This window comes from Pagrus pagrus (genome assembly GCF_965226575.1).
Source record: "Pagrus pagrus genome assembly, chromosome: 19".
NCBI classification, from domain to species: domain Eukaryota; kingdom Metazoa; phylum Chordata; class Actinopteri; order Spariformes; family Sparidae; genus Pagrus; species Pagrus pagrus.
Genome location: NC_140203.1, coordinates 27,343,674 through 27,361,387, shown reverse-complemented (window position 1 = coordinate 27,361,387; position 17,714 = coordinate 27,343,674). Strand labels below are relative to the sequence as shown.

The 17,714-nt window shown below is 40.6% G+C and overlaps 1 protein-coding gene across 4 annotated transcripts in view; it reads left to right on the top strand.

Annotated features, from left to right (window-relative positions):
* Positions 1-61: 61 nt before the first annotated feature.
* The window catches only part of mbd2 (methyl-CpG binding domain protein 2), a 39,326-nt gene continuing 21,673 nt past the window's right edge, over positions 62-17,714 (top strand). For 2 of the 4 annotated variants that reach the window (XM_084383355.1, XM_084383354.1), the window contains exons 1-5: positions 62-346; positions 6,371-6,530; positions 11,467-11,607; positions 13,954-14,044; positions 14,121-14,298. In XM_084383355.1, coding sequence (XP_084239481.1) covers positions 234-346; positions 6,371-6,530; positions 11,467-11,607; positions 13,954-14,044; positions 14,121-14,298 — 683 coding nt within the window. In that variant the 5' untranslated portion in view covers positions 62-233. Of the gene's footprint in view, positions 347-6,370; positions 6,531-9,911; positions 10,009-11,466; positions 11,608-13,953; positions 14,045-14,120; positions 14,299-17,714 lie in introns of those variants that run through there. The other 2 variants (XM_084383353.1, XM_084383356.1) reach the window with 2 other exon arrangements.

Sequence of the window (17,714 nt, the reverse complement as noted above, 5' to 3'; positions counted from 1 at the left end):
ACCGGGACACTTTTTTATTCTTATTTAACCCGAAATATCCAGCATAAACAGCCGGGGCGGAGGGAGGGAGGGAGGAAGAACCGCCGTTAACGTAACGTCCGTGACGTCAGTCCGCCTGGGCTGCTGCTCCGCTGGGTTTACTACCACACTGTTGTAAGGACGGTCCTCATCGGTGTTTACTGAGTGATCGATCGACTCGATCGCAGCCTGATAGCGGGATCGATAAGTGTGTGATGATGGAGAGGAAGAGGACGGACTGTCCCGCTCTGCCGCCCGGCTGGAAGAAAGAAGAAGTGATCAGGAAGTCCGGACTGAGCGCTGGAAAGAGCGACGTCTACTACTACAGGTACTCCGTCACACTCATCGATCAGTCACCGATCAGTCCGGTCCCACAGAAAACCGGTGATCGATCAGTCAATCTGTGGGAACAGCTCCTAACTGTGACTGTCATGATCAGGTCTGAACACGAGTGTCAGTTACTGTCAGGAGTTCTAATGTAGCGTACAGAATGTCATGTCCCTGTGTTGGTGCTGACAGTGTCCCTGTGGAGATCAACACGGTGTCACTGTAAAGTCCACGTTATCATGTTTACTAACAACCCTATAATATTCCATACGTTTACATTCATCTTCCTGTCGGAGTTTACACACAGTCTCTCTACTTGTCAACAAGCTGTTTACTTACGCTGCCATTACTTCAGGGCCGTAGCTGGGATAGTAAGTAGTGAGGTCATGAGTGAAGAGCTCTACATTTCTTTATTGGCCAAAAAGTGGCTGATTGTGTCAGCCGCACAGCCAAGTGTGCCCATATGTGCCTGAGCCATCTAAATCTAAAGCTGGCACATCCAACACAGTCATAACAAATATGAGTTACCAGCAAATTTAGAATAAATCTTAATATTATTGAAATATTACACTCACACTATTGAAATAAATTGGAAAAATACTCCAATAGAGAGACTTCACATCACTTATTAATGAAATGAGTGCAGGGATCAGTTTGGCACATGCACTGCCTTCATGCTCTTTAATTGGTGGTCAGTAGTCCCTTCAGTACCACCCTTTGAAGCCGGGAATATTGCCGTTAATTTAATTCAGATGCGGCTGTCTGAGATCCTCCGCCCTCCAGCGTCTCTAAAACAAAACCAACCACTCCAGTCATGGCCCCAGAACACGATGCTACTGTACACATGACAGATTTTCTGGCAATAGATTGGTGCAGGGCCATTATTAGCCCTTTTCACACAGAGTCGCCGCATTATTGCTGCAGCGGTTCGCCAATTCTCCGGCGTTGGTTGTTCACACAGCGCCAAGCAGCTCCGGCGTAAAGACGAACCAGAGTGTAATTCACACAGAAAGCCGGCGCCGCGGCTCCAAAAGAGGCGTGATGGTACGTGTCATGATGATGACGTGTGTTTTTTTTCAATGTGTTTCCCCCGGTGTCCTCCTGTTAATCTAAACGTGTACCTGCTGACTGTTTATAATCATATGGATGCTGTTATAATGTGTTGTGATTTAGATCCTGACCCACCAAACATCCTGGAAAGTGACAAAGTTACGTTTTTCTCTAAATTACATAATAACATAATCACCATCAGTAAACAGGACGCTGTATGACTCTGTCACTCGCGGGGAGGGAGGCTGAGGGCTCACCGCGACAAACAGTTGGTGAGTTAAAGTTTTTTGCCGGGGACAGATGCTGTTTTTCGGGCAGAAATGTGACGAAGAGTCGGTCGGACCGACAGGCTGACAGACACTTATCCACATATAACTGCTGTATTTTTTTCCTCATATACGTTGCCAGTTGTTGGACCAGTTACTACGTTACTGTTGTTTGGTCCTGTAACGTTGCTTTGTGGGACATTTCTCTTTATTTTATTGAGTGATGGACCTGTTTAGTTATCAGACAGTGAACACCATCAGATCGACACGCCCTCGCTCCGCGTCACCGGCTTATCTGTTCACACTGGTTCAGTTCGCCAAAGCTGCGCCTCTGATACTGCCTCTGATACTACCTCTGATACTACCTCTGATACTACCTCCGAAGGCGCATCAGAGGCGCAGGGAAATTTCACCCCTTCAGAGACTTTCACACAGAGGCGGATGCGGAGAATTGGCGCAGGATCCCCGCATGCAAACGGCAGTGTGAATGGGGCTAGTGACAGGGGGAGGACACTAGGTCAGTTGCCCCAGGCCCTGGGTCATGGGAGGGCCCTCTAACCCTTGGCCCTGGACGAAAGTGCAAATGTTTAGTGAGTAGACCATTGCAGTACCACAATTCAAGGTTTGACATTGTTGCAACAGTTGTGTTATAATATTATTGGGGAGTTTATTGCAGCATTTAATTAAGAAATAAAGTTGCAGCTCACCGCCACCTTATTTCTTGAAACTATCACATGCTGCCAAGCAACAGTAAACAAAACCAGTACCTTGCTTTTGATGCAGTCAAATACTCTAAATAATGTTTTAAGAGATACTAGAATAAAGAGTAAAAACACTATTAAGGCTGATCTACATATCACTTTTTGCTTTGGTTCTTCTTACACAACTTAAAACCCACAGGCCCACCTTAACGGTACCTCTTGGTATGTCACTGGATTTTGAACGACTCCTGTTTGAAAGTCATACCAGGTCTTCTGAATGGTTTTTCAAAGTTGTCTCTTGGTATGCTGCTGCAGATCTATTGGCATATGGCACCTCTAGACTGTGCATTCTTAGATACCTATGCACCAGCATATATTGATGACATGCCATTCTTACCATGTGAATCACCTTTATTTGGGAGATGACATAATCTCACAAATCCATCTTGCCAGGCCCCAACCTATTAGCCCCCCCAGGAACAGTGCCAGGCCTTGAATTCCATTTTACATAGTAGCCAAACCATGGAGTTACAGTGTCACTTGATACACACCGACCCAAAAATACTTTTTACCCTGAGCTTATATTTTGACACCCCCGCAAAATTAGTCATTTCACTATCAGAATTTGAGCCAATGAGTCCGATAACATTTGGAAAGTATAGAAGAGCTACACCATTAAAATAGCTTTATTTCTAATCAAGACAGTGGAGGGCTAAACCAGAGGTGAACCTCTCAGCTGGTGGGAGTCTCTAGTGCACACACTCTATGGGCTCCACAATGCGGAAGATTTTGGTAATTTTACATTCAGGAAGTCATTTTTTTGTTTGGCTTCATGCTCCACTGAGCAGCTTGCATAGGAATGAACTGAGCTCTGCTTCCGAAGCTGTATCCAGATTTTCCTTGTTAGATGCAGGAACTACTGGCTAGCTTTAGGTGTGACAACCAGTATGAGAAGCTACTGTTCAAATGAAAACAACAATGGCGGCTCCTCTACAGGATAGCGTAGCTGCTGCTAAAGTATCACTTATTTCATAACTGTATATTATTTCACTGAAGAAGAGCAAAGAACAGCACAAAATGATCAAAAACATGTTTTCTCTATTTTCTTGACTCACTTCAGTACGAGTTTAATTTACCAACTGGTTCTTCTGGTGGTAACACTCTCTTACTGTTGATCTGATTGGTTGAAGTTAGCCTGTGATAGACGGTGATGGAGAAAGATGATTCATCCGATCATCCGCCAAGTTTTTTTGAAAGTTCCTGCCCTTTTTCAAACTGTTTCCGAGGACAACTTTCCAGATACTACTCAGGTCTTAGTGTGTTGGGACTTAGTATGTATGTCCCCCATGTGTCGCTGCTATTTGATTGGCACATACTACTGTTCTCCAGCATGACACTTTATGCTGACATATGTCACTGCTGTATTCCATACAAAATTGCATGTCACTCATATTTTACCCACAGATACAACTGTTTCATCAGCCATTAAACCATTGAACCATGACACTCAGGTACTCGGGTATAGCCTTGAAGAGAGGTGCCCTGCTGTACTGTAGATTTAATGGAAATGTCCGTTGTTTAACTAATGGACTGAATGATAACATGGATGGCCAATCAAATCCACAAATTTGTCCTTTCATTAATTTTAGATTTCAGTTGTCAACATCCACGACTAAGTGCTGTTTTCTCCTACAGGAAACACTCGCTGAGCAGCTACTTTGTCACACAACAGATGAGCAACTATTGTGCCTTTTTACTGTGCAGCCACACAAATTTAAGATCAGTACATCATATAAATATAAATACATTTGATGGTTCCTGTAAATGCATGCAAATGATCACGTATAGCTGAAATGTTTTATTAATTGTGTGTTTCTTTTTATTCTTTCTTGAATATACATACGTACTTCATTATGTTTACCGAGTTGCCAGGTTTTTAGGTACACCTAGCTTAAACAATCGCAGTCTAGTCCAACTGTCCTGCATTAAATCCTTCCTTTATAATGCTTAGAATGGTTCAGTTTTGTGTTAAGACGTTTTGAAAGAGGTGTTGATTCAACTGTATTGCATTTTGGAGGATGTAGTTTGTGGTGCAGTTGAACTGTAATATATTGGTGTTTCAATATTTTGTCCACCCCATATCAAAATTGTGTTTTTTTAAAACAAAATATATAAATACATGAATATTGTAAGATTGTTTTGTGCACTACAAGCAATCATACTTGTCACTTGTTATTACATTAAAAAGAAAACAATGTACTCATGCTATAGACTAAAATGTAGGATCTCTGCCTGTAGTGCTATAATTGGGACCTTTTTTTTCAATCTCTCACAAGTCCCCAAAACTCTGTGGAAGTGTAGAACGTAATCACTGGAATACTCCTTTATGATAGTAATAACAAAATCAGTAATGAGTAAGTTGCAGCATCAGTTCTTCATCACTTTTTTTGCACTTTTCCTCCACAATACATTTGTTTAATGAAACTTAGAATACATACATTTTCCTGACTCTTCACTAACTAGTGCTGCATTAGATCATAGAAGAAATGATGTCACTCCTAGTGCAGGTCTGTGGTGAGGCTGTGACACTGCAGAGTTGTCAACTGGTTTCAAGGGCCGCGTTCACTTCCTGTTGATCAGCAGAGGAGGCACGGCTCAATCAGATTAACAGCCCAGAGTCAGAAACATCTGAGCCCCGTCACATCCTGAACCTGTAACATGAAGGAGATCAGCAGTTCAGAGCTGGCACTTGGGTTTACTTTCAGTCTGCTGTGTAATGTGACTCATCAGTTCCAGTAAGGACATCAGTCAGCAGGTTGACTTACTGGAAGAGCAGCAACACCCAGCTGTGGCCATCTTTACAAACTCATGTTGTTTATCAGGAACTTAATTACAGACATTTCATTTTTAGTTCTGATTCACGTGCATTTTTGCAGCTGAGCTACATGTCAGACACAGCTGAATTTTTGTGGAAACACTTTATTTGAAATAGAAGACATATTCATAAAGTGAGGACATTTGTCTGTTCCTCACCCCTTCAAAGGGCTATTTAAGGCTGAAGCTTAGTTTTTTTGGTTATGGTTAGAATTAAGCTTTGGGTTAGGTTAGGGGCAAGAAGATGTACTGTATCACTTTATGTTAATGTAGTTCTTCACAAGTATTGAATTACAAACGTGTGCATGTGTTAGTATGGAGCAGTGAATGAGGAAGTGTTGAACAGTTGCTGCTGGTTTCAGATGTGATACCATGACTGACTGACTGGGTTGTTCTCAATACAGAGTATAGATGTGGTTTGAACTTGCGTCTCTGATTGTTGTCTAGCAAGTGTAGAGAGCCAGAAAATTGCTGGTACATAATTGTTTGCAATTTGATTGCAATCATTTTTGTACATATTCAATGAATGAGAAATAAACAATTTAATTAGTGAGATGTTCTGGTAGAGGAATTTAGTTGCCATTGGATTGGATCCAGGCTAGCTGTTTCTCTCTGCTTCTAGTTTTTGTGCTAACCTAAGCTAACTGGCTTCTGGCTGTAGCCCTATATTTAATTTAGGTACGAAGGGGTGGGCATACCTTAGGCATACCTTACCTTAGCGTTTTTCCAAAAATGTTGAACTAACCATTACTTCACCTCCAGCCAAACCAATTGGTCAACATAAAATGTGTGTTGCAAAGGGCATCATGTCTTCTGTTCAAATTTAGAGGTTTCCTGGGCTGATCCTAAGGGTCCGTATCAGGGTCATATTTTAAAGATACCCTGTGGAGTTCTTAATAAAGGTCTGTTTGTTTTAGTGTTTATCATAAAAGTATTGTGTGTATCCTAAAGGCCTAAAACGCCCCATCTACTTCTGTCTCAAAGTCTAAATATTTCCACTGTAGATCTGACTAATCTCAATGTCCATTAAGAGAACTTAAATTTCTGATGTGTTTTGGACATCCAAAATTAAGATATTTATATCTTTAATTGCACTACCTTTATCTGTCTGACTCCTATGCTTCTTTCCTTCAGTCCTTCAGGGAAGAAGTTCAGGAGTAAGCCTCAGTTGTCCCGTTACCTTGGAAACACAGTGGATTTGGGATGTTTCGACTTCCGAACGGGGAAGATGATGCCCGGGAAAATGCAGAAGAACAAACAGAGACTCCGACATGACCCGCTCAGCTTGGCCAAGGTAACACTGATGGATCACATCTGTGGGGGAGGGCTGTAGCTTTGTTGTGGTTGTGTTATAGGTTATAAGATTATCAGATTAACAAAACTCTTCCTGCAAAAGGTTCACAGATCAGCAGGTCAGGACAAATATTCAGAGGAAGAGAGTGATGTGTACATGAAACCCTGCCCACTTTTCTTTTTTTTTCTTGGACTTGTCTCATGTGTGTTATCTCATTCTTAAGGGGCCTCCGACTCATCTTGACCTCCTGGCAGTTTGACTTGAAATGTTTCATTCTTTCTGATGCTTTGACTCAGACTTGTCTTGGTTTTGTGAACATTTTGACCCACAAATGTGTCAGTTTTGTGGTTGTTTTGACTTGAGTTGTTTCTGCAGTTTTGTCTCTGATTTGTTCCATTGGTGTTTTGAACCCAATGTGTCTCAGTGTCGTCAACGTTTGACCGTGACTTGTTTTGTGGGTGTTTGGACTCAGACCTGTCTTAGTCTTGTCTTAGAAATGAATTCAGTCGTCTTGACTACAGCGCTGATAAATAGTGTATTTGTTTTGAAAATTGTCCATACAACTTCTTGAACAAACATCCCTATGAGCAGATGGGACTCATTAACACGCTCTGGAAATCATCCGATTAAATTTGAATGATCATCCAACCTCGATCAGCTGACACACACACTCTCCTCTCACTGATATAAGACCAAACCCAACTCAGTGAGGATGAATCCTCCTCCAGTACTAACTAATTCTAATGAAGCCTGAAAGCATCAGTTGCTTTTAGGCATCAGCTGTGCTCTGGTTACCAGGAATTTAAAGGAATAGTTCACTCTAGAACGAAATTCTGTCATTATCGACTCACCCTCATGCTGAAGTCCGGTGTAGTTTCTTATTCCTGAAAGTGCAGCTGGAGACCCGCGGGGGTACCTTCCTGCAGCAAAAATCCATATAACTGCTGTTCAGTTGCTCTGAGCCGTCCAGCTCTGAAGGAGAGAGTTGGGTGAAGAGCCAGACTTTCTGGAGGAAAAACACCTGGAGACACATGGAATTCTCCTTTGATCTGGAGCCATTTACTGACATGAGGAGAGCTCAGAGATTACTTTTTAGCTTTTTTGATTAAAAAGTAGATTTATCTTCACTCTTGTTTATCAACCTGACTGCAGGTCAGGTGAGTCTGGTTAGTTCTGAGTTTAGTGAGAGGCTGAATTAAAAACAAAGACATACACACCCTTAATTCGCTTGTTCGCTAGTTTATGGCTAATGTACAATAATCTGGCTGATTTGGGAATAAAAACGTAATAACAGAAATAAACAAATGATACAACAGTCAAACCTGCATGAGTAAAGCAAGGTGAACGCACCATTAAACAATCACCATTGGTGATGAAAATTGGTCTGATGTGACTCTGATGTGGTCAAATGTTCATGGATGACGTAATGTTTCTAGTTTGTGTTTAGTCTCATTCACTGACTTCCTTCCTCACTCTCTGACTCTCTCCTGGAAGTAAGTACACAACTCAACAAGATATGTGACAAAGGTCGTCATTTTTAGATATTTAAGCGCAGAAATCATACATATTATACCTTTAACAGATGCCTTATCAGAAGCCAGGATTTTCCATGGCCGTGGTTTAAGCTACGCTAACAGACGGACCAGTTTTACTGCAGTGCTTTTCCCACACAAATCATATTGTTGTGTGTGTGTGCATGTGCATGTGCATGTGAGGTCAGGTGTGTTTGCTGGCATGTCACTGCGCATATACCCCTGTCTGTGTGTGTTGTTTTGCGTCTGTGCTGCAGTCTTTTTACCAAAGATAACAGCAGCATTGACTCCTCCCACACAGCAGCGTGTAGAAAAAAGAAACTTCTCCATGTTGTTTTTACTTTAATGAACACAATACACACAGTGACAAAAATCAGGAACAATTAAGGAAGAATGTAAGAAAATAAAGAGTGAATGGAGGAACAGACGTAGTTATAGACCAAAAGTAACATTGAAAACAAGTGGAAAGTCCAGCTAGTGTACCCTGATGCAGTGTTCATTACAGCCGCAATATGAAAATGGACAGAATAAAGGAAATGCTGATGATTTAGCTATTCCTAGTCTAAACCATTATTGGTTCTAAAAATGTACAGTTTGTTCTGAGGCTGGTGCTAAGAAAAAGGTCATGCGTCACTGAGCCTAAAGAGTTCATCCTCTGGGTAACAGGGAGGTGATCAGAGCTTGTAAATAACTCACATCTCATTATGGGAAATAAATCCTCACAAGCCAAAAAGTTTCAGAGTGACCACATTAGGAGTAACATGAAGTTTTGTCACATGTGAAATTATGCCTATCTCTGTTGATATTAATAGGAGAGCTCCACACTCTCCTGCTGAAAGATTATATATGGACTTATATTTTAGGCCACAGAGTGTTCTGTCGATGTTTATTCATCACCAATGCAAACTTAAAGCTGAAGCAAAGGTATGAAACTTGTGAAAGAAAAACATATTCTTGTAACAAATGAAAAGTTGGATTCTTCTTTGGATTTGCATTTGGCAAAAAAAACTCAAAAAGCTCAAGTTAATTTTGGGTTGAAATCATAAGCAATATAATGCATCCTAAACCCCTTTAGCTTGAATGACAGCATGCCCTCGAGCTGGCGTGGACTCCACAAGTTTGTGTAAAACCTGATGACTCATGTTATCAAAGCTTGATTTGACAGTGCCATTCTTTGTTTAGTAAAATCTGTATCTGTGATGAAGCTGCTTTTCTATCTCTCAGGGAGCAGAGGTCCATGCACTGCCTCCTAAGAAAGAAAGCTGAGAAAAGCCCCTCTTTGCTAAGAATAACAATTTGACTTATAAACTCCCTGATTATTTCCAGTTTATGTGATAATATTAGAGGTTTTTTAATGTGGCCTCAGACTTTTGGACCTCACTGTACATATAAAATGATGAATAAATGGACCATCTTACCTTAATAACAGTGCAGTTTTTGTATTTCCAGTGTTACCATCATTGATACTCCACACTGCAGTTGTCAAGAAAACTACACCATTATATAATTTCTACCTTGCAGCTGAAAGTGGTACTGTAAAACAGTGACATCACAATCCTGCTGAAGTCAGTGTAGTAAGCTTCATGTACGCTGTCACGTTTAAATCAGAACTGGTTTCAGTCCTGGTTTAATGGAATCATTCATTTTTTGTCCTTTTTTTGACATTGTTTTCTTTCTGAGAGTGAGATGAGAAGATACATAACATTTTGACTTGTCATAGTATGAAAAGCACAGGTGTTACTCATAATTGAATGAATGAACACCCAGGACCCTGAAGCTGAAACAGACAGACATCGATCCTTTATTATTCACATATGTGCTTTTCCTACTGTCACACTGTTACGATCAGGGCCAAGGGGGAACCCTGGCGCAACATGAAAATGAGACTCCCCTCTTACCAGCTCCCAAGAACCACCAGCAACAAAAGATGTACAGCCATCTTAAAGGTTTGTTTTAAGAACACAAAACTGAAATGCTGGCAGTCTGGCTGGAGTGGAGAGCCCACAGGAACCGAAAGGAGCCGGCCTTTAAGCTGCCGGTTTGGAGGCTGGACAAATCAGCTCCCAGGACTACCTACACTCACACAGTCATCACTCAATTAACCAAACACACCCCTTTGCCCTCAGGGAGAAGGTACCGGTCCATACACAGCAGAACTTCCAGGTTCTGCAAAAGCGTTTTCCCCACTGCAATGAAATGTTCATAGGGTCGTAACACACACTCGAACCGACTTGTGTCAAAGATGCCTATTAAATGTCTGTGCCTTACATACAGAGCAAGTAAGGGTGTGATCAGCCTAGTTTAGCATAAAGACTGAACGCAGGGGGAAATAGGTAGCCTGGCTCTGTCCAAAGTTTAAAAGTACAAGTGAGTGTTATAGTTCCAACACATAACTGCCCAACAAACTGTTTCTGTTTTTGCTTGTATTAGACAAACAAGATACAAGGGGTTAGTTAGTGAGCTTAAGAGGTGGACAGTCAGGCCAGCTGTTTCCCTCACCACACTAATCACCACACCAGCTCCACCAGAGCAGGCAGTGTTGTGCACGATCACACTTCACAAGAGCTGGTTCAAATTTCAGTTCGCTCAGATTAAATGAACTAGTTCATGCTCGTAGTTCAGAATTTAGAAAAAAGTTTGTGCTCCCAAAAATCAACTAGTTCCCATTCATTTCTTCAGTTTTTTTTTCTTTTAAATGAGCTGCTCCACGCAAATTTTTTTTTTAATTGGACCTGCTACCTATCCATCTCCAGACCAATAGTGTTGAAGGTAAAAGAGTAACATGGTACTGTAATCTGTCACTTTTAGCAGTAAAAGGACTTACTAAAAGGACTTCAGAGAAAATATTACATTCACTATGTCAAAACTGCATTAACACCCAACCACATCCTCGACGATGTCATATACAACATCAAAATATGTTGTGTATGACATACTAAATATCTCTAGAAAGCTGCATGTTACAGACGTAGTTATTTTACCCAAACTGTCATGCTAATGAGGCCCCGGGGGAGATTGTATCCCTTTCAGCAGCTTTGTAATCCAGCCTTGAGCTGCAGTGTCTTTTTGGAGACTTTGTAACAACATGATAAATCTGATACCGATCCGTGTTGAAAGCGGTTATTTTTATTGTTAGCATGATTGTTAGCTGTCCACTAGCAGTCATATGATGCCTTGGGCTGCGTCTGTTGACCAATCAGAGGCTGTGCTTGGCATCACTGCTGTTGGATCTACAAAGATTTACAATAAACCTGAGCTTTGTTGCTTTAATTACTCAATATGAAACATTACCCTCTTCCATTTTATAATGCCTAGTTGTACTTATGTGTAATGCATGTACACAAACAGTTATGTTCAGTTCACCGTTCACCAAAACTCTGACTCTGTATCTGCCTCTCATCCAGGGAGGTAAACCGGACCTGAACACAGTTCTGCCAATCCGACAGACAGCATCCATCTTTAAACAGCCCGTTACTAAGGTTACAAGTCACCCCAGCAACAAGGTGAAGACAGACCCGCAGAGAGGGACCGAGCAGCCCAAACAGGTGAGAGGCTGATGCACATGCACGCGCGCACACACACACACACACACACACACACACACACACACACACACACACACACACACACACACACAGTGGTTTCATCATGGAAATGACAAGGCCAGGCTATTAATTAAGAGAGATGGAAGAACCCAGGCTGTCATGGCGACTGTGGCCACTAGATGGTGCTGAGGCGTCATGGAAAAAGCAGAATAACACACACATACACACACACACACACACACACACACACACACACACACACACACATACACAATGTGTCGGTGTGCTGCAGAGGGGATGAAAGATGGTGTGGTGACAGGCAGAGGAGAAAAAGGCAGAGTAGGAGGGATGAGGGTAGAATGATTGGAAGGAAAAATGAGGAGTGAGAAAGGAAGAGGGTTTGTGTGTTGTACAGAAGGAAGAAACAACGATCAAAGGGGAAAAAATTAAGAGAATCATACATGGTTATTGTTTTTTTTCTCATTTTAATATACTTAATTGCCATAATAAAGTGTTGTGTAGTGTTATAGTAGAATATTACCTTTTTTAAAGTTAAGGTGTTTTTTTTTAAGTATCAGGTTTGATCAAATGAGAAAAAACACATAAATCATTCAAATGACATCAAATGTAGGCTAACTTAAAGATCCACACAGCTAATAAGTGGATCTTTAAGTTGACATTCTTTTATAATATACAGATTTTCCATCCACTGATACTTACGGCAGAGAGCAGCATCCTGTTTGCTGCTATGTCTGGCGGTTACCGCTCCTGATTCATGTGGTGATGTAGATAGGGGTGAGGGGATTGCTAACTGCAAAATGGACAGGAAGTTTGCTAAAACAACAGCAATGCTTACAACAGCTTTCAGCTTGTAGTAAAACATTCTAAATTAGCTTGAATTTGTTTTTATTTTTGCAGTGATCAGAAAAATGTCAATCAAAGGCACATCAATCAACTTTAAATGATTGAAGTTGAATGAATTTGATGTGGATTGTTATATATAATAAGTTACCTGTCTCAATAAACTTTATCATGAAGACTTATGAAGACTTATTCAATATGAGCTCTATAAATTCATAATCAATGAGCCTTTTGAAGTTTGATATGATAACTGAGTTATTGCGCTGCACAATCTGATATCATCGTGTTGGTGTTTCTCTTACAACATCATAATTTACATTGCTCCAGGACCATCACTGCAACTGACCAATCATGTTTTTGTGATGTCACAACTTTTCACTTTTTAAGCAATTCAGGAAAAAGACCGGAAGAAGACGCATTTGGGAGAAGTTAGCCTTTCTAACACATGATTAACGTTGTGAAAGGGTCCATTTTAAACCAAGCCATCCTTCCTCAACCTAACCAAGCATTCTTTTTGCCTTAACTTGAAAGTGAAAAAAACGTAATAATTAATCATTCAACCAGGTCTAAAAAAAAAGAGTCAAGAATAAAACTACATTCCACACGGTACATGGGTCATCATCATCCATCACGACCTGCTCTCTAAGTGGACATGTCTTTTTTTGGTCAGTTGCAATAATTGTTCCGTAGCAACATTATTTATGTCGTAGGGAAAACACCAACACAGTGATATCTTAGAAATCTTAAACAGCCACAGCCATGTGTAATGGTATGCATAATAACAGCTTGGTACTGCTGAAGAGCCTTGCTGATGCAACACAGTCAGTGAAATTACACTTTGCCGTTATTTTCATGGACAGATCTAATGAGTTTAGAATTAGGCACAAGTATCAATATGCAAACAGATGTTTGAGGGCATTTCTATACGTAGCTGCAGTACACACAGCGTAAGTCGTCAACACAGAAGTAAAATCAGCTTTAGAGTGGCTTTAGCATAACCTGTACAGCCTGCTTTGGCTGTATTTACTTGGTCATTTCAAGAAGCAAATATGTTGTACGTTCCCACAGATTTTATATGAGTTCTTTATTGTTAGGATCTGTCTGTGACTTCAGCAGTGAAGGTGTTGTGGTTGTACTTAATTCCACTGTTCGTCTCTACAGCACTGATCCACTGAAAAAATAAAGGGCATAAAATGTCCAGATTTAGATGTCAATTAATATTTACAACAAATGAGTTCATCACCTGGTTGCGAACCTTGGTGAATAAAGCTGCACTTGCTACAGTGCTTCTACTGGGTGCTGTTGGAAAGCTCTTAATGTAAAACAGCAAGGTATTTGCTCGGCATTAGCAGCATCATAACACAGCAGCAGACTCCAGCTCAGGCAAGGATAAAAGATCAGAAAACAAGGAGTAAAACTAAACCGAAACTAAGATCCTACAGTCAAAAGCAGATACTCAACACTCTGTCTTCTGTGTCCCTGCAGCTGTTTTGGGAGAGAAGGTTGAAAGGTCTGCGGTCATCAGACGTTACAGAAGAAGTTCTGCGTACCATTGACCTGCCCAAGGGACTGCAGAGTGAGTCTCCATCAAGAACCTGATTACGCACAATACTCCAGTCCTGATGTCTGACCTCTGACCTCTCTCTCTGCAGGTGTCGGTCCAGATTCCAGTGATGAGACTCTGCTCTTGGCCATCGCCAGCGCTCTGCACATGAGCTCTGCTCCAATAACAGGACAGACATCTGTAGCTGCTGAGAAGAACCCGACCATCTGGCTGAACACTTCCCAGCCGCTCTGCAAGGCCTTCACCGTCACTGACGAACACATCCGGTGAGTGACACAGTCTTCACACTCTGTGGTTTGTTCCATAGTCACCATTTCAGTTGCATTATTTGTACAGTAACTATTTCAACACTAAGTTCAGTAGGCACTGGTGTGTACTCTGTGACTGCAATCAACATTTTACCATAAAAATATAAGGAATCTATCTCTAACATCAGGACTGAAGACCATGCTAATATTAGCATTTTGGGATAGTTTGGTGTTTGTGTTGTCGCTGTTTATTTACTGCTCTAATAATCAGGAGGAGCTGTAGCATATAACAGCCGAAATTACCAGCCTTCAGCTCAGCCTTTAGAGTGGCAGGAAGATGTGAAGGGAGATACGTGAGGCAAAACAAAATACTGCGTGAGGTTACAAACGTGACAGCTGTATGTTGGTGTTTTGAAAACAACAGGAAGTCAATTATTGTCCACTCACAGCTCATAGAATCAATTACTTTAAAACTAGTGTCTGATTGTTGCAATTTGAGTCAAAATTTGTATTTCAAGATTCAAGATGTTTATTGTCACGCCGGTTGAACAAGTAGTCTTGTGTGAAAATCTCATGCTTGGAGACTTCACTACAGAAATGGTGAAAAGTCAATAGTAAATAAAATGTATATAATGATGATAATAATAATAATAATAATAATAATAATAATAATAATAATAATAATAACAATAATAATTAAGAAAGAAAAACCAAAACAGAGTATGCAGACTAAAAATTTGACAGCTGGAATAAGGTGCATGTATGTGCATGAGACAAATAATACAGAATGTAAAGGCACTTCAACTGAGTGAGTGATAGGTAGAGTAACACACACGATACACTTACTGTACTCATGAATAAAGTTCCCCAAATCCACTTATCCCCTCCTTATAACTCCAGAAGTTGCTTGAGAATCATCAGGTTCTTAGGTCTTCTTCAGTATAAAAGTAATTCAGTGATAGCTGTCGTACATCCATGGATACATTGCAAACTGGAACTACTAATGGCATATTCTGCATATTTTAAATGTGCTCATTTGATGACAGTGATGACACTCAGTGCTAACTAATTTGGCTAGAGTGCTGCTCCTTTGGTCAAAATTACAGGTAATAATTAGTTCATAATAATTAATAATTATTAAGGAGGGCTGTGGCTCAGGGGTAGAGCTAGCGTCTTGTTATTGGAAGGTCACTGGTTAGGTTCCCCTGGTCTGCATGTCGAAGTGTCCTTGGGCAAGATACGGAACCCCAAACTGCTCCTGATGTGCTGGTCAGCACCTTGCATGGCAGCCACCACCATCAGTGTATGAATGTATGAATTACTGTAGGTCGCATTGGACAAAAGTGTCTGCTAAATGCCCAAAATCTAAATGTAGTTAGTAATCTTTTTTTAAGCACTGCTGCTAATAATTACAAGAAATCTATTAATTTATTTAAATATTATTCAGCAGTGACAGTGACAGTACCTGTTTCCTACTTGACACTCTTATTGTCAGCCTTGGACATTTGTATGATTAGGTCAAATCTCTGCTGGTACAGTTGCTTTCATAATCATGTTTCATCCCATGTCTTTGGAGCTCATAATTCCTAATTTTTTTAACCTGTTAAAGTGTGACACAATGTTCTGACAAATGAAAAATTTAATTTCTAAGCAATGACCTGCACTTACATTCAATTCAATATACTCAGGGGATTTTCTGACTTTAAGACTCTTCTCTCTTTGTGCTACTGTTACAATATGTTACCACTTGTGGCCTCAGTTCAGCAAAATCGCATTGTCTCCCTAGTCTCTTTAATGTGAAATAGTCCAAGTATGGGTTGACAGAGTCTTCCTAACACTGGATGGTACAGTACCTAGTTGAATACTCACACAACTGTGACAAAATATACTGTACATTGCTTGAAAACATGAGTCTTTTGGCTCAAATTATTTTAAAATCTCAATAAGACAGCAACAGTAAACGTAAAACAACAAGCCCGCATTTTAGCATCTGCGAGTAGAAATGGTCAGTCAACCAGTTGTAAGGCAATTGGTGAGACCCAAAGTTAACTGTATGTGTATCCGCCTTAAAATTACGTTCGTTTTAGTTTAAAATCAGCATACAATACTGATCCAAAAAAAGTTAGGATGCTGCGTAAAACATAAATGAATCAAAATGTGATGATGTGCGAATGCTTTTTGACATACCTGTATACTGAGTTGGAAACAGTACAAAGACAGAGATGTACAAAGATGTTTTACCTCATCAACTTAATTGATTTTTGTAAATATATGCTTATTGTAAATTTGATGGCAGGAACTTGTTATAAAAGATTTCATACAACTTTAGACTAGGAAAGTTGTAGTTGTTCCATTCCACAAGTTAATTGGTAATATAGATTGGGTATGAATGGAGCTCAGTCGTTTATAAGCAATGATGTTTGCTCACCTGCTGTAACAGACTTGTGTAGCATCATGTATGTCTACAGCTACAGATTACATTTATATCCACCATCCAATCACCTTTTAGATTGAGCCGTTGATTTTATTAAGTGTGACCGAATAGGATGAAAGGAAAAAACAGATTCCACAATAACATCAAGATGAAGTTGGTCAGGAACCTGGGACAGCAGGACATGCTAAGATAATTAAATTGACTGTACCTATATAGCACTTTTCTAGTCTTAGCGACCACTCAAAGCGCTTTAAATACAAGTCAGCATTCATACACTACAATTCAAGACGCCACCTGCTCATCAGGAGCAATAACCACCTATTCATGTGCACTCACACACCAATGGAAGAGTCACCAGGAGCAATTTGGGGTGAGGTGTTTTGCCCAAGGATACTTTGACAGGTAGACTGCAGGGGCCAGGAATCGAACTTCTGACCTTCCGATTGCTGGACGGCCTCTACTGCGTGAGCCACAGCCGCTCCTATCTGTCGTAGTTGTGATTTTTCCATGTTTTTTCATACTTTTTCTTTGACGAGGTATTGGTCATGTTAGTGTTTAGTGATGTATATTGTACATGACGATGTTGCCTCACACAAAACTAAATAATCCTTTACCATCTTTACAACAAACTGAGACTTGACAAACATCATATGTGTAGTTCCTGGCACAGTTCAAATGGGATCAATAAAATAATGTGTCTCTCATCATTTTTCTTTCTGAAAAAAAAAAAATCTAATGAGGGAAGCCAGAAGGGGAGGGACTTAGCCTTGCTATACTGTATGTACATATCAATTGTAAAGACAAGGAGGAGAACAAAAACACAGGACCAATAGCCTGACACTGTTGTTTTTAGAGACAAAGGACCAGATAGAACTCTCCCAACAACATTTGACTCCATATTTGTTTCACATAGACAGGTACTGCAACTGAACAGCAGGGGGCACTGTGGGGACACACACTGACTGTGTGTGTGTGTGTGTGTGTGTGTGTGCGTGTGTGC